General features: G+C 36.0%; 1 protein-coding gene across 1 annotated transcript in view; it reads right to left on the bottom strand.

The window, feature by feature from the left end:
• The window catches only part of LOC106880891 (low-density lipoprotein receptor-related protein 6), a 56,579-nt gene that overhangs the window by 17,555 nt on the left and 13,620 nt on the right, over positions 1-25,404 (bottom strand). Inside the window, exons 2-5 of the mRNA XM_014931044.3 lie at positions 16,118-16,508; positions 5,534-5,934; positions 1,874-2,005; positions 868-1,068 (exon numbers count right to left, since the gene is read on the bottom strand). Of these exons, the coding sequence (XP_014786530.1) occupies positions 868-1,068; positions 1,874-2,005; positions 5,534-5,934; positions 16,118-16,508 (1,125 nt within the window). The remainder of the gene's footprint in view (positions 1-867; positions 1,069-1,873; positions 2,006-5,533; positions 5,935-16,117; positions 16,509-25,404) is intronic.

The following is a 25,404-nucleotide window of genomic DNA, read 5'->3' on the forward strand; positions in this document are numbered from 1 at the left end:
GGGACTAGTTGATTACATCAACCCCAGAATTTCACCTAAAAGGATGAAAGCCAAAGCTTATAAATGTGCAAAAGAGACCCTGTGAGACCTCTGACAAGCTGCTGTCTGCTCTCACAAAATCAACCAGAGCAAGGAAAACCAAGAGCTGTGACAAGTAAAACAATAACAATAACAATAACAATAATAATAATAATCTTTTCTACTAAAGGCCTGAAATTTGGAGGGGGGAAGGTGTAGAGCTGATTACATCAACCCCAGTGCGCAACCGGTACTTATTTCATTGACTTCAAAAGGATGAAAGGCAAAGTCTACCTTAGTAGAATTTGAACTCGGAATGTAAGGATGGACAAAATACTTATTTCTCTACTGCCCACAAGGGGGGGACAAACAAGGACAGATAAACGGATTAAGTCAATTATATCAACCCCAGTGCGTAACTGGTACTTATTTAATCGACCCCGGAAGGATGAAAGGCAAAGTCAACCTTGGCAGAATTTGAACTCAGAACGTAGTGGCAGACGAAATACCGCTAAGCATTTCACCTGGTGTGCTAACGATTCTGCCAGCTCACCGTCTTGGATGGACAAAATACTGCTAAGCATTTTACCCGGCATGCTAACAGTTCTGCCAGCTCAAAAATAATAACAACAATAACTAATAATATTAATAATAATAATAATAATAATAATAATAATAATAATGCACTACTGGGCACTGCACACATCCTACGCAAAACACTTTCAATACAGTATTCATAAGAGCATCACAGCAAACCACAGCACATACCCAAGGCACACAGAGCTGCGCTCGGTAGTGAAGTGAAAGCACGTTATAAAAATAAAACTACTGAACAATAATAATAATAACCAGATCCATCCATGTGAGCTCGTCGAATGAGATGTATATTGTCATCAGTCCAGTAAACATAGTCCTCAACGGGGTCATAGTCTATGGCAATGGTGTGTTGGATGTCATTTAGCTGAAGAATCACATCAGTATAATCAGGTGTATCCAGGGATATTCGACGCAAATCTGATCTTCGAGCCAAAAGAAGAATTTCCTTAGGACCTATAAACATCAATGCAAAATTCATAAGATAATAACACCAAAATCAGAAAGGATATATAAAATGCCAGCTTCTCATTAAATTTAATAGTAATTTACTAAAGTTTATCAACAACTATAAAATAGAATTACAGTAGAACCTCGCAGTACGAGCTGAGACTCGTGCGAATTTTTGTCTTGAAGTACAAGAGGAAATCCACAGTATGAACACACAAATTGTCCCATCCCTGAAGTAATTAAGTTAATAAAACCAGTTTACATATTTCTTTTGCATTCTTTTTTTTTATAATTGTCATTTTACTTGTAACTACACCTTTTCTGTTTTAAAACCCATAAAAAAATTTATTTTCGAGTAGTTTTGGGGGGCTGGAACAGGTTAATTATATTTTAGTTAATTTCAATGGGGGGAAACTGATTTGTAAAATGAGTAAATCATAAGACGAGCTTGGTCGTGGAACAAATTAAACTCGTACAGCGAGGTATCACTACATTTCTAGTAAATATTCAGCAATTATTTGAAATTGTATGCTGAAACAAATCCATATTTATTTAGTATTAATTAAATATATATGCTGTTATTTATTAAGTCTTTTACCATTTCTCTGTGATAATATCTCTGATACTTTATTGTATATGCCAAAAAACAAAGTTGTAACAAAAGACTTTTATACCATAAGCTATACAAACAAGTATCTCTGTAAATAAATACTAGCATGTGTTAATTAAATGATTAATTAATTAATTAATAGCAAATACAATTACAAACTATAATGATACATAGATTGTACATCAACAAAATAAAACTCACTGCCAGGACAAGTTTGGCCGTTTTCGTGAATACGAATTCCCGTCGGACATGCACAAGAGTAAAAAGGTGCTTGAGGAGACATTAGACACAAGTGAGAACATCCACCATTGTTGTGACCGCATGGATTTATTTCTAATTAATTGAAAAGAAAAATCATTTAAAAAAAAAAATGGCAAAAAATACAAAAATTCATTTTCGAAGAAAAATGTATAACATACATATGTGTCAGATACATGTTATAAAATAGTGTTTATGTGTTATATATCCTGTTTATATTATTCATACTAAGGTAATTCATAAACTCAACTGAAGCAAAAGATGTTATGAAATGCAAAGAGTGGAATGAGAACAGAGTTTATCCCCATGGATCGAATAAAAGGTCAGATTTAAAATTCTGATACAACAGAAGACACCTGAAGAAGGCTGGAGTATACAACAGTTGAAATGTAGTGAAAGCAACAATTAACAAGAGCACTCAGAGAGTGCAAACCACCACCAACGCTCTCTATTGAGATCAGCCAGAGATGATTTTTAAAATGAGAATATCTGAAATAAACTCAACTGCTCTCACAAACAAGAATACTAAAAATGAACCTGACTGTTCTCAAAAAAATTTTTTTTTAAACGGAAAAGTAATCCAGAATCCTTGTCTAGAACCAGATCAATCCCCAAATCTAACCAGTTTGTACCAGTCATGAAGCTAAACATCCTTGAAAGTTTCATCCGAATCCATCCAGCGGTTCTTGAGATATCTTGTCCACGGACAAACAAACACGACTGAAAACAATACCTAACTGCCTTTGCTAAAGCAGAGGTAATGATGAGGACATCAGTCTGACTAATACAAACAATAAACATAACATAAATTCTTCATCCCAGAAATATAAAATTGTAGTGTTTATGTACTTAAGCATAAAGACTGAATGAATAGGGGACCAGAATTTAAGACAGTGGCTCCAGAAAATATATCTAATGGCAAATATTATGTCATCATTGTTCTTACTAATAAAGTTGGCACCTGCATGTATGTGCTCAGTTTTAAAAATTTTATTAGCAAGGATAGTAACAGAATTATTATCGTGCTTCAGCTCAATCAGGTCTGTCGAGAACCCCAAATATCATAAGGCCAGAGCACAATTCAATTTATATGACATATATGTGATTGAGATTACAACAGACATCTCTGAACTGGATGCCAGCCCATCACAAAGTTAACTCCTCATTTATTGCTGAAACTCACTTACAGCTGAGTGGACTCCAGTCCACTCAATATGAAATGACGTGTTTTGCTCAAGAACAAAATGCACTGTTCAGTTCAGGTATTGAAACCACAATCTTATGACCATGAGTGCAACACCCTAACCACCAGGCCATACATCTTCACAGGTTAACCAACACACATTTTCGATTACAGAGATGTAAACAGGAACATTAAACTGTAGAAAGGACATATAAGCCTTTGTCCATGTTAACAATAATAAAAGGACCTCAATTAATACCTCTGGACAACAGGAAACGGTATTAGGGAGTCAGATAAATTTGATCTTTTTTTCCCGTTATTTATTTTAATCCTTTCCAATGTTCTTTGAACTAACAAGTTTATATGACAACAAGAAACACAACAGAGGGCTGCAATGTCAAACTCTCCCCTTCATCAAAAGCCAATGGTCATTGAAAATTGATTACACTGGTGGTACCCCAGCATGGCCACAGTCTTTGGGCTGAAACTCATAAAGGAATAATGTTTTATTGAATTTTTGTAGATCACTTCTTCTACAACTTCTGTTTATCACTTTTGAAATATGAATAAATGTTATCTTTTTTCAGATGTATGATGTTGGAATACCAAGCAGAAAAATTTTTTAAATCAAATTTATCTGACAACCCAATACTTTGTAAACTCTCATTTTCATAAGTACCAAACTTAAATGAATCATTAAGGAGAGAATTCATGCTAAAAATGTTCAGCCTACAAGCTGGCTTACAAAGACTACACAAACTAGAGAGTGTATTCATAAGATATCTGAGTTATTAATCTAATACTTATACATCTCTGCAAATCTTTGCTATCTTGGGTACCAGGGTATTAGATTTCAAATCTTAAACTCCGAGATAAATAATCTATTTTTAAATAGTCATTGACACCATGGTCAAACTGAACAAATCACTGCCAAGTAAGCTTAATTTTGTAAATCAACACAAAAACATTTCCCATGCTCCTGATTTGGAACTATATTGAAGAATATCTTTCACAGTTTATAACAAATTTCCTTAATTCTATCAAAAACTTACAAGACCTACATAAAACTCATTGCCTGCAAACACACTGAACAGGATGACACACATGGGTGCAGGAGTAATGGTATGGTAAGAAGTTTGCTTACCAACCATATAGTTCTGGGTTCAGTCCCACTGTGTGGAACCTAAGGTAAGTGTCTTCTTCTACAACCTTGGGCCAGTCAAAGCCTTGTGAGTGGATTTGGTAGGGAGAAACTGAAAGAAGCCAGTCGTATATATAATGGGGCACTCCGTCAGTTGACTGTGAAGGTTCCAGTTGATCTGATCAACAGAATGCCCTGTTCATGAAAGTAATGTGCAAGTGGCTGAGCACTCCACAGACTGTGCTGGTATGGCTATGTGATACGTATGGATGAGGACAGCTGCTCTCAGCAGGTTCAATACCTAGGATCTCCATTTAGGTCTTTTCTTTGCCATTCTTACACATTCGCCATATGACGGTTCAGTTTAGTTCTTGTAATCAAACCAGTTTGTTCTAGGTCTTCCTCTCGAGTGTTTGCCCTCTATTTTTTCTTCTATTGGGTTGTCCGGAAAGTGCGTGCCAATTTTTAAAGGAAAGAAAGCGGTCAATAAATACTTGCCAGTACATTTTTAATCAACCAAATATGAACCATTTTGTTGAACAATGCGTCTCCATCTTTCCTTTAACTTGAAAATACTCTCTTCCCAGAATTGAGGTGATTTCATGGCAAATAAGTCAAAAGGTAAGCTACTATAAATCGGCACGAACTTTCCGGACAACCCAATAGTAACAATCATTGTATGCCTTGTGCTCTTACTATGTGATCAAAGTGATAAGAAATTAACTGTTAGATGTGCTATTAACATTAAAACAAAATATAAGCACCGGTATGACTGTGTGGTAAGAAGTTTTCTTTCCAACCACAAGGTTCTGAGTTCAGTCCCACCGCATGGTGCCTGGGGCAAGTGTCTTCTACTATAGCCTCAGGCCAACCAAAGCCTTGTGAATAGATTTGGTAGGTGGAAACTGAAAAAAGCCCATTGTTTGTGTGTGTGTCTGTGTTTGTCCCCTACCACCACTTGACAACTGGTGTTGGTGTGTTTACGTCCCTTTAATTTAGGAGTTCGGCAAAAGAGATGGAATGAATACCAGGCTTTAAAATAAAAAAAAAAAGTACTGGGATCAATTCATTTGAATAAAAGTTCTTCAAGGCAGTGCCCCAGCATGGCCACAGTCACATGACTGAAATAAGTAAAAGTAAAAGTAAAAGTAAAAGTAAATTCAAGATACAAATTCCAGGGTGACAAAAAAACAAAACAAAAAAAAAACAAGAACATGAAAATAATTGTCATGATAAACAAGCAATTTCCTCTACAGAATGGTAAGAATTTGCTACTCACTGCTAGGCTGTCTCTTGGCAGTGTAGACATGAATATCCATTGGTGAGAAGATATCACTGTGTACCACCTCCTTATTGTTCCCAGTTCTCTTATCACATGAATAAATGGCACGGGTGTGCCAATCTGTCCAAAAAAGTGTTTCTTCAAAGAGTGTCAATGCAAAAGGATGAGGTAAAGAACCTTCTACAACTGGCCTGCGATCAGATCCATCAAAATTACAACTATGAATAAAATTGAGTTTGGCATCAGCCCAATAAATTTTGGAATCATCATAGTCTAAAGTCAAGCCATTTGGCCAGTGGATATCTTCACTTATTATCACAGAACGATTTAATTTATTCCCATCCATTCCAGCACGTTCAATTTTAGGCCGCTCACCCCAGTCTGTCCAGTACATATAGCTGTAAAATATATAAAAAACATACAAATTAGAAGTTAAAATATATAAAATACAAGTTAACTCTTTTGTTACCAACCCACCCAAAACCACTTCTGTTTCAATGATACAAATTTCGTGTTTAACCCTTTCGATACCAACCCGGCTGAAACCGCCTCTGGCTTTGTAGTACAAATGTCTTGTTTTCATAAGCTTTTAATTAAAATCTTCCACCAAACCTTAGGCACAATTTATGTTCCTAACACTAGCTTAATGATAACCAAGTTATTTTACTAAATTCTTTGTTATATTTGAAATTAATGAAAGAAACACAGAGCATCTCAAAATAAATATGGTAACAAAAGAGTTCAAGTGATCTAAAAACCATCTTTCAAAATTTCCTGTTCATCTATGTTCCATACACCAGGTTAATAATGATAAAGTTACTTTGCTAAATTCTTCATTATTTTCAAAATTAATTGAAACAAAGGCAATGTATTTCAACAGAAACATGGTAACAAAAAGGTTAAAAATGATTACTAAACAGGAAAAAAAAAAGATTAATAAATGAATTCTTTAAAAAAATTTTCTCTAACCCTATTAGAGATCTGTAGAAAAATTTATATAATTCTAGTTAATTGTTCTTACAAATGTTATATAAGTAACTGGTTACAAATATTACATAACATGAGCTGCAAGTTATATATATTACATAACATGAGCTGCTAGTTAATATATTACATTACATTAGTTGCTAGTTATATAAGGAGATGATTAAAATAAAATGGAAGCAATGAGAAATAGAAAATTAAGCTATATTGGAGTCAGATTTTGCATGAGAAATGGCCTTGCAAAATCTTTAAATACACATGTTCAAACACACAGAGACACAAATACTGGCACTCCACTACCACAAGTGCACACACACATACATATGCATGTATGTATACACATGAATGAGTAAATGTATGTGTATACTTACATATATTTATATATACAAATATATGTAATCATATACGCAGTACAAATCAGCCTCTCTTGACATGAAACTGGTACATTTATTTTACTGTAGTTTTGACATCTGAATAACGATTATTTTGAATTAATACTTACACAGCTCAATTTTCATAAGGAATTAACACGAAGCATTTTAAGGTTATTTTTTCCCCCTAATAAGGCAAGGGTTAGCTTTGCAGGACCCCATGACACTTCCCCTCATCTTGACCTATCCTCCACATCATTCTCATCAATCTCCCTGCCTTGCCCTCATTTGCTCCTCCATCATCTTTAGCCATGTTTTCTTGGCCTTCTGTTTCTAATTCTTCCCACAGTCATTTCTACTAATCTTCTCACACAATCAATTCCATCCTTCTTCTGCCCATCACCCAGTCATTTCATCTAATTTGTCTTCACAACATCCATTATTCCCATCATTCTCTGCAATTCATGGCTTTCCTCTCTCAGTAATTCTCCACTCATTCACTGAACCATTCTCATTCCAATTCTGTCTAACCTTCCCTACTGGTGAAGGCAATGTGGCTAAGCGGTTAGGGTATTTGGCTCACAGCTGTAAGGTTCTGAATTCAACACCCAGCAGTGCATTGTATCCTTGAGCAAGACATTCTATTTCACGTTGCTCCACTCCACTCAGCTAGCAAAAATGAGTGGTTTCTGTCTTTCAAAAGGCCAGCCTTGTCACTTTCTGTGGTATGCCGAATCTCCCCGAGAACTATATTAAGGGTATGCATGCCTGTGAAGCACTCAGCCACTTGCAAGTTAATGTCATGAGCAGGCTATTCCACTGATCAGATCAACTGGAATACTGATTGTCCTAACAGTTTTAGTTGTTTTTCTTTTTTTCCTTTCCAACTTTCCTTGCTACTGTGTTCATTAGCTATACATCACTCTCAGAAACCATAGCATCACTCTCAGAAACCATAACATTTCTTACACATGCATCATGTACCTTTTCTCTTCAGCTTCAGCAATATTCCCCTTCTCATGAGGACTTACTCCACACACATTTCATTTTAGTGACTCTCATTGAGTCAATTTTCATAAGGAATTCATTCATTATTGTAATAGTAGCATGAGAAAGCAAAATGCTTTCAATTCTGTCAGTATACAAGTGGCCCTCAAAAACTTGCTGTGATTAAAATGGCCTGCAGTAATTCAAGTTGGCCAGGCCTGGACTAAAACCCTGTCAAAAGTTTTCTCCAGATCAACAAACCCATGAAACAACATCTACTTATTTTCCTGTGACTGCCTTATAATAAAGACTTTATCAGTCATTCCTCTTCTTGGCATAAATTAGAACTGCATTTCATCAATCTTTATACAGAGTGTATCCTATATCTTTATACTTTGTGCACACATCTGTATGTCGTAGGAAGCTACTAGGAGTTTGGATGTCAGGAAAGGCATCCACTGTCAAATACGACTCAAAACAAACCCCCGTGATGAGTTTTCATAAACAATTGAGAAAACACAGTTAGTCTTGGTATAATTCACTTTCCTTTAATGAAATTGCTCTTCTATCAAGATGATTTGCAATTGTTTGTTCGGATACAATCAATCTCTATGTTGAATGTAAATATTTGCAACCACTTTTCAGTGTTAATTGTGAGTATTTGTTTAACCACTCAACAAATGTCTTAAGCTTCTTTTCTATCTCACAGACACCTCCATAATGCAAATATGATGCACAATCTCTGTGTAGCTACTTCAATTATATGCTGTTGTCTTCTTAACACCCAAGCAGATTTTCAAGCTTTTCCCTGTTCAGCAGCAGACAGCACAAACGTATAAGTTTCAAGGACAGACTTCTTGTATGAACCTGGCTTTCTTCCTTGTTAGACACCTGGTGAAATACCAGTGTTTGTAGCTTAAGACGAGCTATCACTGCCTTGAGATTGTGAGTCACCAGTCAAAATAACCTCAAAGTACATTATGATAAGCCCAGAGCAAACTGAATCTATTTTCAATATCATTTGAATGTCTGTTTTTGATGCTGGCATGGGTTGGAGGGTTTGACAGGATCCAGTGAGCTGCTGGACTGTGCCGAGCTCCAGTGTCAGCTTTGGCATGGTTTCTACAGCTGGATGCCCTTCCTAAAGCCAACCTCTTCACAGTGTATACTGGCTGCTTTTTATGTGGCACCAGCACTAGTGAGGTTGCCAAGCAACTTGCAAGACAGAAAAGAACAGGGAAAAAGGAGAAGAAAAAAATAATAATAATAAAAAATAAAACACAACTGAGTGAGTACCTGAAATTATTGTCAACAATAATACCAAAGTCATGTTCACTAACAGACTCCTTAAAGTTGGAATTGTGAAGTGAGTAGGAAATTCCAAGTTTTTGCCTCCCAAAATATATGGAGGTACACTTGTCTGCAGCGAGCTTGAGTCACCAGTCAATAATCTCTTACTACATTGTTTCCAAGTCAAATTGTCAGAAAGCTCTATAGCAAACAGGATCGGGTTTTTTTGGTCTTTTTTTGTCTGGTTTTTTTATCATATAGTACAGCTTAATGTCATCTGCCTGTTTTAACACATTAACACGTTTTGTGTTGGCATCAGTTTCATTAATGTATGCAACAAATAAGAGGGAACCAAGAACAGAGCCCTGTAGGACATCAGATGTCATTATATTAGGTGAAAAATGTTATCCTGCAACAAACACTTTGAATTTCAACCAGTAATATTTGCCCATTGCAGAGAGCTTCACTAAGTTATTTGTATGGCACAGAATTAAAGGCTTTGGCAAAATCAAGATAGAAATTTAATGAGCTGGCCACAACAGCTGGAGATAGATCCAAACCATAAGGGTCAAATAAGGTTATGAGGGTTCCAAAGTATCTCTCTGACACAGGACTATCAATATGTTCATTCAACTTGTGAAACTGACCGGACAACAGCTATTAAAAAAATGATGTACAGTCACCCTTAACACTGGCAATTTTCCAATGTTCTGTGGGTAACACAGTTATTAAGGTAGTTATTTAAAAAGTAGTGAAAGCTGGTGCAGTAGAAAGAGCCTGCTGCATTTGAAAAGCAGACATGTAACACAATCAAGAGCAGGACCCATATAGCTGCACATATGCCTGATATGGTTGAATGCTCTGTTGCATCTTCTACATGATTTGAATTCATGTTCAGCATCCTGTTGCTCTTTCCTGCTTAGGTGGGCTGCTGCAGTCTCACCATATTGCACTTTTGGGATTTCTAATGGACTTACATGATATGATGCTTTGCATGTGGCTCGGATTGAATTTAGAATATACTGAAGATAAGTACTGACATATCCAGAATCATAGAATGTTAGCCAATGTAGGCGCTGTAACTCAGTACAATAGGAGTTCTAGTCATAACGAGCAGTTTGGAGATGATGGTGCACCTATATACACAACAGACTCCCACACAATTTTCATCCACCATATTCACTTACAAGGCATTGGTTCAGGGCTATGGCAGAAGACACTTGTCTAAAGTATCGTGCACTGGGTCTGAACCTAAAACCACATTCTGTCTGATTCATGCAAGCATGGAAAAGTGGACACAGAATGATTATGATGATGATGATGAGAAGGAGGAGGGTATATATTTGAGAGAGTGTTGCAGAACATCGATCATCCTTTTGTAAGAAAAAAAAAGAAGAAAAAAAAAACGATATACAACTAAACATTCAGAGTTTTATGATCTGTGGGTAGTTGGGTGAGTGGGGGACACAGCTACTAAAATATTTTTCTCACTCATAACAAGCAGTCTCGAGTAGGTCTTACACTAGGTGGGTCACAGAGTACAATGAGAATTAAGTACCTCACCAAGCCAGATGTGCAACATCAGAAAATTATTTACAGTCAATTGATTGGACAGAAACATGTCTGACAGCAACATGTCTTAAACACAATAAAACTGTAGTGTACATCATCTGTCCAATGGGCTGCACAAGACCACCACAGCTCAGCACACTATGACATGGGTTAAATACCATCCACATCTTAACAGCACAATAAGTTCAGTGTCACCTTGAGACATGGGCACACTGGACAGTTGCCCAGGGGCCTCACAGGCGTAGAGCAGTGCTCCAAAACCTTTTTTTTCACTTGTAGTACATTTATATTCTTTTCAAAAACCGGCGGCACACCTGAACTAAAAATATAACTAAACGTATAGGGGAAAAAAATTATATTCAGGTTACATTGTGGCACACCGAGCATCCTCTCATGGCACACTGGTGAGCCACGGCATACCGGCTGCAGAGCACTGGTCTAGAGGCTCAGTTCTGATCTATGAATATTGTTGCAGACAGTCAGTAAAAAATACTACAGGGCCTAATTAGTGCATTGATTTGCCCAGGGGCCCAATTCAGATCTATGTATGCTGCAACTTGCTTTCAGCAAGTAAATAGTACAGGGACCACACCAAAGTTATTGATTGAGCATGTGTGCTTACGATGGTGTGTTACTAAACTCTCTGGTCCGAGTTTGGGTGAGTGAGCGTTGTGTCAATAGCATCGAGGTACAATTATGTTTCAACCAGATTTTCAACCTTATTGCAAGCCTCACCATTTCTTCCACCCAACTTTTTCAGATTCTAGATGTCAAGACAAAGAGAATGATATACTAACTTCGAAAATGGCCGGAGTGGTGTTTACGACACTCTGTTACTAAAACGCCTCATTTGTTGTAGGTTTCTAAATTTTGATTTACTGTCAGGTGACTTCTGGCCAACCCTGTATATACAACGGGCTTCTTTCAGTTTCCACTTACCAAATCCACTTCACAAGGCTTTAGTTGGCTGAGGCTATAGTAGAAGCCACTTGCCCAAGGTGCTTCACAGTGGAATTGAACCTGGAACAATGTGGCTGGGAAGGAAGCATCTTACCGCACACAGCCATGCTTACATATATGAGAGAGAGAGAGAGAGAGAGAGAGAGAGAGAGAGAGAAAGAGAGAGAGAGAGAGAGAGAGAGAAAGAGAGAGAGAGAAATGGGAGGGAGAGTAGAGCGTATGATAAATATAATCCTAATTTTTTAAAAAATGTTACTCATATTGAAATTCCATATGGTAGACAATGTGATAATATTAGAAATAAAGAAAGTGACTAATTCAATTAACATTAACATCTAATGACTGTCACGATATTTATAAAATAGAAATTAAGCTAAGCAGATTCTTGGAAAGCATAACGTTTAGATAGTGGAGCTCAGAGAAATATTGATTTCTTACATAAGCATACGACTTCAGGTTTATTTGGGGAAAGTAAAGTTGTAGTCATCCTGGGAATAGGATGTAATTAGCTCAAAGACTTTACACCACCATCATCATCATTTAATGTCTACTTTTCTATGCTGGCATGGGTCAGACAGAATTCATTGAGACATGTTTTCTATTAGGTGGACGTCTTTTCTGTCACCAGCCCTCACCTGTTTCCAAGCAAGGAACAGCAAAGTGGAGCAGAACCCCAAACCACATGGCCACATGGTTGGGAAGTAAGCTTTTTAACCCTTCATGGGATGGCAGGATCCCTTGGGACCCCAGCAAATTTTAAAAGTTATGCAACTTTTACATTTTTTATTCAAATGATTTTGTATCTCTTGACTTTTATTGTTAATAGTTTATGTATGCACATACAAATTTTGAGTTAAACATTTCCAGTCATATGGATGTTATAGCATAAAATATGGTCATTGGGGTCCGACTGGACCCTATTGACGCTCCTGGTGAACTATAAGTCAATTTTCTTCGTACTTGTACTGGTATGAATCAATATACTTTTTTCTTTTTGTTTTATTTTATATTTAGTGCTATATATATGGTTTATAAAACTATAAAAAAAAGCATTAAATTTCTTGTTCTGTATCATGTATATACAAGATTAAACAAATATTACTTTATGGATAGTGTGGAAATGCACAAAAATAAAAGGGGGACCCCAATGGCTTTTGTGTAATTCCAACCCCACCAGCCCATGAAGGGTTAACAACACAGCCACACCTGTGCCTATAAGCCATACCAACGTTCTTATAATCAGTGACACTGTATAACTGCATACTTTCATTTAATAGGTTTCCAATGTTCTCTTTGCTCTGAATTAACTATGAGACTCATATGAAATAGACCAGACATAGTATTTATCAAGGCGGACAAAACTAGGAAGATTCACTTTCCATGTTCAGAGCCTTTCTCCTTTGAATTATTAAAAAAAATAAATTTGATCAGGATTTTTAATATCCACCCATTCATTTTCACTACCCACTATTCCTAGGAGAGCTGCTGGCTAGAATCCTCAGGCACCTCCTCCATAGGGTCCTATCGGAAACAACCACTGTTAAACTCTCTTGATGGATTCCCAAGCATAATCAACTGAGTTCATGAATATCATCCAAACATCTTGTTCATGATCTATGAATCTTCATTGAAAAACAAAACAAAAAAAAATCATCTTTCATGTTGGTACAGTTCCAAAGTTTTGCCTGGTTTAAACTCAAACCAACATCTAAAATGCAACCATTTTATTCTAATGTATGGAGGGGATGAGAAAATGATACAACCAAGCCATTACTAATAGTATTTATGGAAAAAATTACAGAAATATTTGTAATGTTTTTAAAATTATGCAAGCATGAATGGAATTACTCAACAAATTAAGTGTTATCTGCAAATATGTTATTAGAATAACGAACACAATGTCAAAAGTTAGCATTTATTGTGATTCAGAAGCTTGTGAGCCACAGTGACCTCAAGAGCTATTTCAGCGGAGGGCAGGTTCTTGGTAGGACTGAACATGTCAAAGGATAGAGACCACACTAATAAGGACCACCTCTCAATGCAAAAATGGGTTTGCATAGAGCTGACAGCCCTACCCAAGGAAAAGCAAAGTTACAGAAGCACCGATGACAATTCAAAACCAACAAGACCTGGGAGAAGAAGGCCATCCCTCCCTTGGGAAAACATAACCCACAAGGGAGCTGGAAAGGAAAATGCCCTTAAAACAGCTGGGGGCAGAGCTTAAAAAGCAAGGATCCAGGCATGGCTGTGTGATAGGAAACTTGCTTCCCACCCACATGGTTCTGTGTTCAGTCCCGCTGCATGGCACCTTGGCAAGTGTCTTCTACTATAGCCTCAGGCTGACCAAAGCCTTGTGAATGGATTTAGTAGCAGAAACTGAAAGAAGCCCATTGTATATTATCATATATGTGTGTGTGTGTGTGTGTGTGTGTGTGTGTGTGTGTGTGTGTGTGTCTTTGCATTCGTGCTTGTCACCTCTGTCACTACATAACAACCGGTGTTAATGTGTTTACTTTCCCATAACATAGCGGTTCAGCAAAAGAGACTGATAGCATAAGTACTAAGCTTAGAGACCAATAAAATAAGTCCCGAGCTTGATTTATTTGACTAAAACCTTTCAAGGCAAAGCTCCAGCATGGCTGAAACAACTGGAGAGAAGTAGAAAGGACAATCCAGGGTGGAGAAATGTGGAGAAAAGTCATCGATGGCCTATGCTCCTTGGGAAAGAAGGGCTTAAAGAAGAAGCTTATTGGAATAAGTTAGGTGTCCTTCCAACGATACAAGGGTCAGTTGAGAAGCTGGCAAGGCCAGGAGCTGCACCAGGCTCCGTAGTCTGTTTTGGCTTGGCTTCTATCGTTGGATGCCCTTCTTAACCCCAACCACTTTACAGAGTGTACTGGGTGCTTTTCACATAGCACCAGTACCAGTGCTTTTTACGTGGCACCATAACCAATGCTTTTTATGTGGACTCATCACCAGTGCATTCTACATGGCACCATCATCAGCGTTTTTCACATGGCACCATCACTCATGCTTTTTACATGGTATCAGTACCAATGCTTTTTACGTGGCACCTTATATATATATATATTTTTTTTATTTATAAAGAAAACGTATACTTGAAATTAGATATGAGGCTACACTGAAGAGATTTGAAATTTATTAAAGACTTAAATTACTAAAAAGTATGTGTGCTAAATTAATAGCTTAATTATATTATTAGTCTGAGTATAATGTTCTTTTTGTTAAAGGAGTGTTGTCAATTAACCTGATTTCAACATGTTACTGACACATGATCTTGGTAGGATTTGAACTTAAAATTATGAGAAACCAAACTAGACATAAAATATCCGAGTCATTTCCTCACCATTCTCTGAGCTTATGAAATATACATATGTGTGTGTGTGTGTGTGCACACACAGGGTGCAGTGAATATATTGTTGTCTAAATTACGTAAAAGTGAAAATAAACAGCCAGAGCAAGTAATAAGAATATGAAAAATAGTAGTTGAAAAATATCATTATAGGTATAAATATACTTGTTTACGGTATATTTATACCTATAACAATATTTTTCAACTCTGGAGATGTACTTGCATAGCAAGTGACCTGATCTGAGATTGTGTGCTGGAACGGAAAAAATTGCAGCGTGGAAGGTGTTTATAAGCCATTTAAGAAACACACAAAAACCGTTAGATTCACTTCAACATTTAAATTTAATTTCCCAAAATATTTTCGTCGCTTTGAGACCGCAACCTGTTCACTGACAAAATTCCGTGCAGCATGGAAATTAAATGTTGAAGTGAATCTAAGGGTTTTTGTGTGTTTCTTAAATGGCTTATAAACACCTTCCACGCTGCAATTGTTTGTGTGTGTATATATATATATATATATATATATATATATATATATATATATATATATATATATATATATATATATATATATATATATATATATATATATATATATATATATATAGGCACAAGCATGGCTGGCTGTGTGGTAAGAAGTTTGCTTCTCAAACATATGGTTCCAGGTTCAATCCCACTGTAGCACCTTCGACAAGTGTCTTTGGACAAGTGTCTCCTAATTTAGCTCCCAAAACTGGATAAACCAAAAACTTACGGGTAGATTTCATTAACAGAAACTAAAAGAAACCTGTTATATATATATGTCTATATGCATGTCTGTCTCTCTCTCTCTTTGTGCTTGTCCCACTACCTCAACTTGACAACCAGTATTGGTTTGTTTATGTCCCTATAACAGTCTGGCATATAAGACCAAGAGAGTAAGTACCAGACTTTAAAAAATATGTACTGGGGTCAATTTGTTTAACTATATACTTCAAGGCGGTGCCCCAGCATGACCACAGTTCCGTGACCGAAACAAAAGATTAGAAAGGAATGATTACTTACCCGTTTAAAGGATCCAGAGCAATAGCCCGTGGCTGATCTAAATTTTCCCAAAATAATATTTTACGAAATGATCCATTCAAATTACTGACTTCAATCCGATTGGTTTCGGAATCAGTCCAATAAAGCTTTTTTCCTAGCCAATCAAGGGCTAAACCATCCGGCGATAACAATCCAAATGTAATCACATTGGTGCTGGTTTGGGAGCCGTTTATATAGGTTCTTTTAATCATTTCCAAGCTGACATCAGTCCAAAAGACTGAGTTCTCAGCATAGAAGAAATCCACTGCAGCAGCATCTTCAAGGCCACTGATTATCACAGAAGAATTCTGTGAGTCTGCTGCATCAACAAGACGCACATCTTTGCGATTAGCAAACAGCAACAGTGGTGAACCTGAAATAGAAAAAGAAAAGAAACATTAATGTCATCTCATAATCTTTTAAGATCATTAACCACTATGTATGTGGTAAATAGGACACATACATAGGCATATACATAGGACACATCACAGGCATATAGGACACACACTCACATAAGATGCACCCCTATTTTACTATAATATTTTGTGGGAAAAACAAATTTATTATACATCATCACATGCTTCTTGAAAGATATTTTATCCTTTTAGCATTCACATTACTTCGTCAAATGCAATGCTTATTTATTTTCATTATTTTGAATTATTCATTATTATCAAATCATTTATTATCCATTATTATTGAATCATTATCTTGTAGTTTTGGGGTTTCAATAATGTGACTGTTTATTTTTAGAATGACATTATAGTGCAGGTTTGAGAAGCTGGATCTGGCCAGTTTGAATATAAAACAGGTAGAATATTTGAGCTGGACATGGTTTAAATGCTAAAGAGTTAAAGTCGTTTTGTAGAGGCAAAATGTATGATTTTATAACAAAACTAGTTTTCGAGTTATAGAGCTAAAACCCTTAGTCAACGTTTCTATCACGTGATCCTTCAAGATTGTTCAACTCTGGGTGTTTACTCTTAACCATGGAAATCGGATACACAGACAACATATAAAATAATAAAACAACAGTAAAGAATTTTTAAAAATCAACAATAGAAATGGAAATTAAAAACATGCCAAACAACTTATGAACAGTCTCAAGAACAGAATAATTTGACCCTCGTTAGATACAATAACTGCAGTTCTAATTTTAATTCCAATTCACAAGAATAATCACATGATTAAAAGTTAAATTCTTATAACTTGGCCTTGATGTCAAAAAATTTCACTCGACTATTTTTTTTCTTTTTTAAAATTTAGTTGCTGTATTGTCTATGTCAACTGAGACAGTGATAAAAATAAGAAGAATTATTTAAAAAAAGTTTGTATTTTATCAGAAAAACTTGTTGCTACAAGTTTGCTAAATAATTTTTTTCCTAAAGAGACATGCACAACACACTAATGTTCAAAATTAACCTCTGTTTGTGATATGTTACAATATAATTGCATTCATTCATTATATAGTGCAGTTACAGTACTTTATGGTTATTTCACCCCCATTAGAATATTGGGTTATCTCTCCAAGTTTTATGAGAAATTTCGGAACTTTTGGTTATCTTCCTCATTTAAAAAAATTGTTTAACCCTCAATAAAACAAAAAAAAAACAAAAAACAAAAGCGAAAAGATGAAACATCTTATTGAATCTGATAATATTTTGATAACAAATCATACAGAACTGGAAAGATTAATAAACATGAAAACTGGAAAAAAAAATTAAACATCTTACTGAATCTGATAACATTTTTATAACAAATCCTACCATTCCTATTGAGGATGCCAAATGTCGACAATGTGTTGAGGTGTTGAATCAAAAGGATTTAACTCTTTTAATCCAATCTCGTCACATAAACTCAATTTTTTAGTGGGGAGATAACCCAGTTTTTTTTTTAATGGCAATTTTTTAATGGGGGTGAGATAATCAAAAAGTACCATAGTGAAATCAATTTAAACTTACTTTGAAAAAGCAATCAGAATCGCAATTTCTCACCCCAACCTTCTCTGCAATGACTATGTCACTGTTATCGTTAATTCACTTCATATGGAACCATGCGGTTGGGAAGCAAGCTTCTTACCACACAGCCACCCCTGAAATTGCTGGCCTTGTGCCAAAATTCGAAACCAATATTTAGTTTCTACTTCTGTGTTTTGTGTTAAACTCTTGCAACAAGTCTACTTTGTCCTTCACCTCTCGTTGCACCCTGTGAATTGACACACCCACTATACACTCAATACAGAGTCAAGCCAACAGACTATAACCACTCCCACAAATTTATATCTTTGTGCTAAAGGTAGAAATCATTTCCTTATTTCATTTAAGATTCACATAGAAATTGACATCTTCAAAATTTTATATTTCAAGAATGTCGTTAATTTTCATATTTCGGAAATGTTATTAATTATAGAAGCTCATTTTGCAACTATGTGGTCTTGGGTTCAGCCCCACAGTGCGGCACCTTGAGCAGATATCTTCTGATATAACCTTGTGTGAATTTGGTAGATGGAAACTATGTAGAAACCTATCATGTATGTGTGTGTGTAAGCATGAGTGTGTGTGTGTGTGTGTGTGTGTTTGTGTATTCCCTTCCATTGCTTGACAATCTGTTGGTTTGTTTACATCCCTGTAACTTAGCAGTTCAGCAAAAGTTACAGGCAGAATGAGTACCAGACTTCAAGATAAGTACCAGGGTCGATGTTTGACTAAACCCCTTCAAGGCAGTGCCCCAGCATGGCTGCAGTCTAATGACTGAACCAACAAAAAGGAAAGATAAAAGATCATATGAATCCTCTTCTCTTCCATAAAACCTGAGGCCTTGTGTGCCTTGAGCATTCCTCATCTAAATCAGTTCCCTGAGTCAACAAAAGACTCGTGTTCCTATTAACAGTTAATCACAGTTTAAGAGCAATCAGATTGTATAATAGCGAGTGAATGCTTGTGCAAACATGTACACACACAATAACACGACAAATTTGATCATTTTCGTGCCATTCTATTTTAACCGTAGAGCAAACAGTTTAACAGAGACAAAAATTGCACAGTAGTGAAAAAAAAGAAAAAAAGGTGGGGAAAGAAAGAAAGAAAAAAGCAAAACAGAAAACTGAAAAAGACAGAGAGAGAGAAAATTCCATCGCCACCATCGCTCTCTTAATATCTTATAGCATTGGTAAATTCTGTTATTGTTGTCACTCTCAGCAACTTCTCACACAGCAATCTGTCATGTGAGTAGCAGAAATTATCTACCGGAGTTGTATATCAGAACATGTTTTGAATCCCAATCCGTAATGACTTCAAAATTTTTACAGCCCAGCACAAGCACAGCCACCACCACCACCTCCTCCTCCTCCTCCAGCCTGATACATTCAATGAACACAATGTAATTAACGCCCTAGACAAAACAAGGTCCCCAATTTAGATAGAATTACGGAGGCGAGGGAAGGTTAGGAGGGGTTTCAAGAAATAACATGAATTTGTTACTTAATAGCTGTCATATTTATTTGTTTCTTGTCTTTACAAATAAATGAAACAATCAAATAGAAATCATATATTGCCATCATAAATTTAGAATATATCCTTTCTGCTCCCCACAACAGAAATTCTTTATAATAATAATAAAAGAAAGAAAGAAAGAGGTTGGTGGTGGTGGTGAGGGGACTACATTGCCATGGTTATCTTGGAAAAAAACAAAATTTATTTTTCTTAAATGAAAGAGAAAAAAACTCAAAAGAAATTTTTCTAAACATTTACGTATAACTAAACTAATTATTTCATTTAATTCAATTGAAAGGGATAATTATTTTAATATTTGTTTTATATTTGGAGCAAATATTGTACCCTTTTAATTCTAAAATAAAAAAAATAATAAAATAGAATAAATAAACAAAGAGGCAAGGGAGAGCAAAAGAGACAGGGGGGGAGACGAAAAAGGAGAAAAAAAAGAAAATAGAAAAAAGAAAAAGTAGAAGAAGGAGAATAAACTATCCAGACTGCCTTTAGCATTCATGTCAAGACCCTCTTATCTGATCTCCAGCTGAATACCTCTGCATATTACTTCCTCCTGCCAAGTGTCAAAAAGAACTGCCATAAACTTCTGTTTCAAAGCCACTGCTCAAAATCTGTCATAGATAAGGTTGGCAGCCAATTGAATGGTAGTCACATTAGCAGCTTACCATTAATAGGCATCCACCAAGCTTTCTCTTTCTCTCTCTCCTGTTGAGGGGAGGAAAAACTTTTCATCAACAAAACAATATTGTTTTATAGAGTGTGTTTGTGTGTAGTCGTGCGTGTAGGTGTGTTCTTAAAGGTTTTAAAAAAAAACTTAAACACACACTATAACACTTTCTAATTGTATATGTGGTCTTCAGCTTTGCGGAAAATAATATATATATATATATATATATATATATATATATATATATATATAGTACAGCTTTTTAGTGCTGACTGTTGGGGGAAAAGAGTACTCAATACCAGGGCAGAGAATAATATACTTTATTTAGGTCAAGCCAGTCTCTTAACTACTCTGAGTTTTGCCTGTGGGTGCACAAGATCTTCAGGCAAGTTATGATATATATACTTTTCTTTTATTTGTTTTAGTCATTTGACTGTGGTCATGCTGGAGCACTGGCTTTAGTCGAACAAATCAACTCCAATACAATCTTTGTAAGCCTAGTACTTACTCTATCAGTCTCTTTTGCCGAACTGCTAAGTTACAGGGATGTAAACACACCAGCATCAGTTGCCAAGCGATGGTGGGGGGGGGACAAACACACACACACACACACACACACACACACACACACACATATATATAGATGCAAATTCTTTCAAAATGGCTTCTTGGAAAGTTGTAGCAGCTTTGCACTATGGAGATTTCAGTTGCCTTACAGCTTGAATAAGAATCCAATTCTAAGTATTGCAACTAGTTTTTATTTTAAAAAAATAAATAGATGTGTGGTAAGAAGTTTGCTTCCCAACCACATGGTTCCAGGTTCAGTCCCATGGCATGACACCTTGAGCAAGTGTCTTCTACTATAGCCTTGGGAGAGTGGATTTGATAGACAGAAACTGAAAGGTGAGTGTGTGTGTGTGTTTGCATGTTTGCGTGTGTGTGTGTGTTTGTCTCCACCATGACTTGACAGCTGGTGTTGGTGTGTTTATGTTCCTGTAACTTAGTGGTTCAGCAAAAGAGACCTAACAGAATAAGTACTAAGCTTTACACAAAAAAAAAATAATAATAATAAGCACTGGAGTTGATGCGTTTGACTAAAAGCCTTCATGGCAGTGCCCCAGCATGGCCGCAGTCAAATGACTGAAACAAGTAAAAAATAAATTTTGAAATGTTTTTTAAAAAAAGCACCCAGAAATCCACTTGAACTACATAAAACCAATCTATGAAAATAAAGCAGTGTTATCATTTGAAACCATAACTGTTTACATCCAAAAGAATTCTGTGTAGCTGATAAAAATTTGTACAACATCATGACCTCAAGATAAATACTTGAGGACCTCAGTGAGTTTATACCATGTTACATAGTATATACTAAAGCACCATATTAAGCACTTGTCTGCTGTGGTCACTAATGTTTCAAAATCCAGCAATATTCTCATTACATTTTTGGTTCAGTTAATTCATTTTGCATAAAATTTCTTTTTTTTCTACCAATTCTTGTTACAATTGCACACCAAAAAGTTATCCTTCTCCAGAGTATCTTTTTGGTTCTTTTACCATTTATTTCTTTTATTTCGAATACGCTGTATCTATAACAAATTTTATCATTAACTCCAATAAATGATGGCAGAATTGTTAGCACGCCAGGCAAAATGCTTAGCAGTATTTCATCTGCTGCTATGTTCTGAGTTCAAATTCCGCCAAGGTCGACTTTGACTTTTATCTTTTGGGGGTCAATTAAATAAATACTAGTTACACACTGAGGGTGATGTAATCCCAAATTTGAAGACTTGTGCTTCCAGTAGAAAGAATTATTACCTCCAATAAGACAACGAACTGACAGAATCATTAGAATGCATGGCCATAGTCTAATGACTGAAACAAGTAAAACATAAAAGATGTGTGGCTACAGTCCAATACCAAATGAAGAAGTTGATAGAGATGAGTGTGAATTGAGATACTCGCCAGAAAATAAATTCAATACAAATTCCTGTCATCGAAATTTAGTTTTCATCACTTTGGGACTCAAAATACCAAGGAAGTCAAGAAAAAAAGAAAAAGCAATTCAGCCTGTGGTTTATGGCCTTCACTGAAGTTCTGCCAGAGAAATCTCAAGAGAAACATAATTCACAATGCAAAATGTAGGCAACCCGAGAAGCATCATACAAAATTTGAGGATAAGCTTCAGATTTAAGGGCTAATAAATTATTACTGAAGAATAGTGATTTAGTGAAATTTAAAAAAAAAAAAAGAAAAAGGTACAGGCATGGCTGTGAAGTAAGCTTACTTTCCAACCACATAGTTCAGGGTTCAGTCTCACTGGGTGATACCTTGGGCGAGTGTCTTCAACTATAGGCTCAGGCTGACCAAAGCCTTGCAAGTGGATTTGATAGATAGAAGATGAAAGAAGCCCCCCCCCCACCACCATACATGTATGTGTGTGTGTATGTTTATCTCCTTGTCTTGACAAGGCATGATAGGTATAAAAGAGTGTCATTATCAGGCAAACAGCACATTTAGTTTTCAGTCTTTATGATAACACATCTGGCCATAGGGAAACAGATGAGGATTGGTGACAGGGAGGGCATCTAGCCATAGAAAATCTGCCTCAATAGACTCTGTCTGTCTTGTGCAAAGCATGGAAAAGTGGAAATTAAAATAATGGTGATGATGAGTGACAGAATTAAAGGACTTAGAATTATAAGACAAAAATGTTTAATGGACCCCAGTTGAGAACCCCTGATCTAAAGGACGAAAGGAAGCAGACTTAAGACAGAAAGTGAATTAGGGCTAAACCCTGAATGGAAGGAAAGAAGTTTGTTTATAATTCATGCCGTTTTGTTTAAAGTTTTTCCTCTAGCATCTAGTTGAATTTTCACAAAATGCTAAGTCAGTTTTAAGTAAAGAATATTGAGCAAGCATTCAAGTTGGGTTTTGGGTATTTCTTTTGAGCAAACATACTAACTCAGCCCCCTTCAGTTGACAAGTCTTGTCTTGTGAGTTACTTGGTGACACTACTTGGACTGGTGTCATGTAAAAAGCCCCCAGTAAATTCTGTGAAGTGTCTAACTTTAGGAAGGACATCGAATTATAGAAACCATGCCAAAACAGACATCGGAGATTGGCAGCAACTTCTGGCTCATTGGCTTCTGTCAAACCGTCCAACCCATGCCAGCATGGAAAACAGATGTTATGATGATGATGATGATGATGATGATGATTTGTCAATCAAACTGATAGAACAGAAAAAAGATTTGAGAATATCAGCAATGAACAAAATGCCCTAAATTTAGAATATAACAGCAGTCAAAATGTCTCTATAAACCATATCAACTCATAATGATGATTTCTAGTTTCTGCAACAGGAAATGGATGAAGGAATATATCATACCCAAAATAAAATACGAGTTTGGCACTTATTCCTAACACAATAACATAAGAAATAATTATACAAACTGCCTAATGTGTTAATTATATGGTCTGTATCCAAAGCTGGCCCTCAGTTTGCTGGTACCCTGGAATGTTGAAATTTGGTACCCTTTCAGGTATAGCTAAAAAAATTTATAACAAAGATTTTAAAAAATCTACAAATGCATACTAAGTGTTAGAATAAAATATTTTATCTTATTTTCAATTTTTTCCCCCTTTATATTTCTGATGATATCCCAAACATATGAAGCGGTGTCCCCAAGAATGTGATACCCCAGGTGACCAGCACTTCAGCCAGTCTTGTTTATACCCATGGACAAGACACTCATTCCTCAAAAGCAAAGCCCACCAAGTTTTAAGTCTCAAAGATAGCATGGTTCACTACTGTAAACAGAAGCAGCAATAGGGTTCCTTAGTTTTATTCATTTAAATCCAATTCATCCCATGGGAATAGCTACTTGCTCCAGTCCAATAAATTCTTATGGTCTGGAAAAAATTTGCTTATTAGGTAATATGTACCAGCAAGAAGAATGAAGCTTCCTGTCCAGAGTTACAATGAAACATCTACAGTGAATAAGAATTCACAATTTAAGACCTGATAGGTAGTCTAATTGCTTATTCACATGGCCATTTCTGTGGAGACAATATTGAGCAGTCAATATTTCTCAGATTCAAAGAGAGAAGAAATTACCGACAAACACGACTGAACAGAATATAGCAGGGGAAGAAAGTTAAAAACCAGTTATGATTTTCTTCCGAGCACAAATAAGTGTTCCTTCATGATGAAATAGTTTTACAGTTTGTTTTTTTTTCCCCCCATTTTTTTTTTAAGTAAAATTTTTCCTTGCAGCACTTAACATTTATAATATATGGCTTGACTGAACCATATATATATTGCATTAAGTTTCTGTAACAGAGTTGATATTTTAAGATGTTAATACAAGCTTTAGAAGGGACAGGGCTCTTAATTCAGTTATTTTTTACCTTTCTACCTTTACATGCACTGCCTTGAAGAATTTAGTTGAAATTGACCTTAGTACATTTTTTTTTTTTTATCTGGTATTTATTCTATCAGCCACTTTTGCCAAACCACTAAGTTACATGTTACAGGGATGTAAACAAACAAACACTAACACATGCACATTTGTATGACAGGTTCCCAGTTTCCATCTACCAAAGTCACTCACAAGGAATTGGTCGGCCCACAGCTATAGTAGAAGACACTTGCTCAAGGTGCTATACAGTGGGATTGAACCCAAAACAATGTGGTTGCAAAATAAGCTTCTTAACCACACAGCCATGCCTGTGTCCATGGTGACATGCTTTTTTTTCTATTGCCAATTTCCATCTTGAAATATTAGATTTCAACTTTGTAGACTGGATAGAAAAGCACCAGCTAGCAATTAGCAGTTACTAATGATTAAAGACTTGGAAAAAAAAACAAAAAATTGTGAACTACTGTTATTAAAAGAACCAAGATTTATTAGAAAGGAAAAGACAGTTCAAGAGAGGCAGTTTTAGAAATGAAACCAACCTCGTGTCAACATGGAAGACATGAAGCCAAGATTAATGATTTATAAGGAGAAAACTAGAAATGTGTGCACAAGTTTCAATTATGGTTATTATATCTGACCAGCCAAATGAGAAAAATAAATAGAAAGTTACAG

The sequence above is a fragment of the Octopus bimaculoides genome, chromosome 11, assembly GCF_046866305.1.
Source record: "Octopus bimaculoides isolate indiv1 chromosome 11, ASM4686630v1, whole genome shotgun sequence".
Lineage (NCBI taxonomy): Eukaryota > Metazoa > Mollusca > Cephalopoda > Octopoda > Octopodidae > Octopus > Octopus bimaculoides.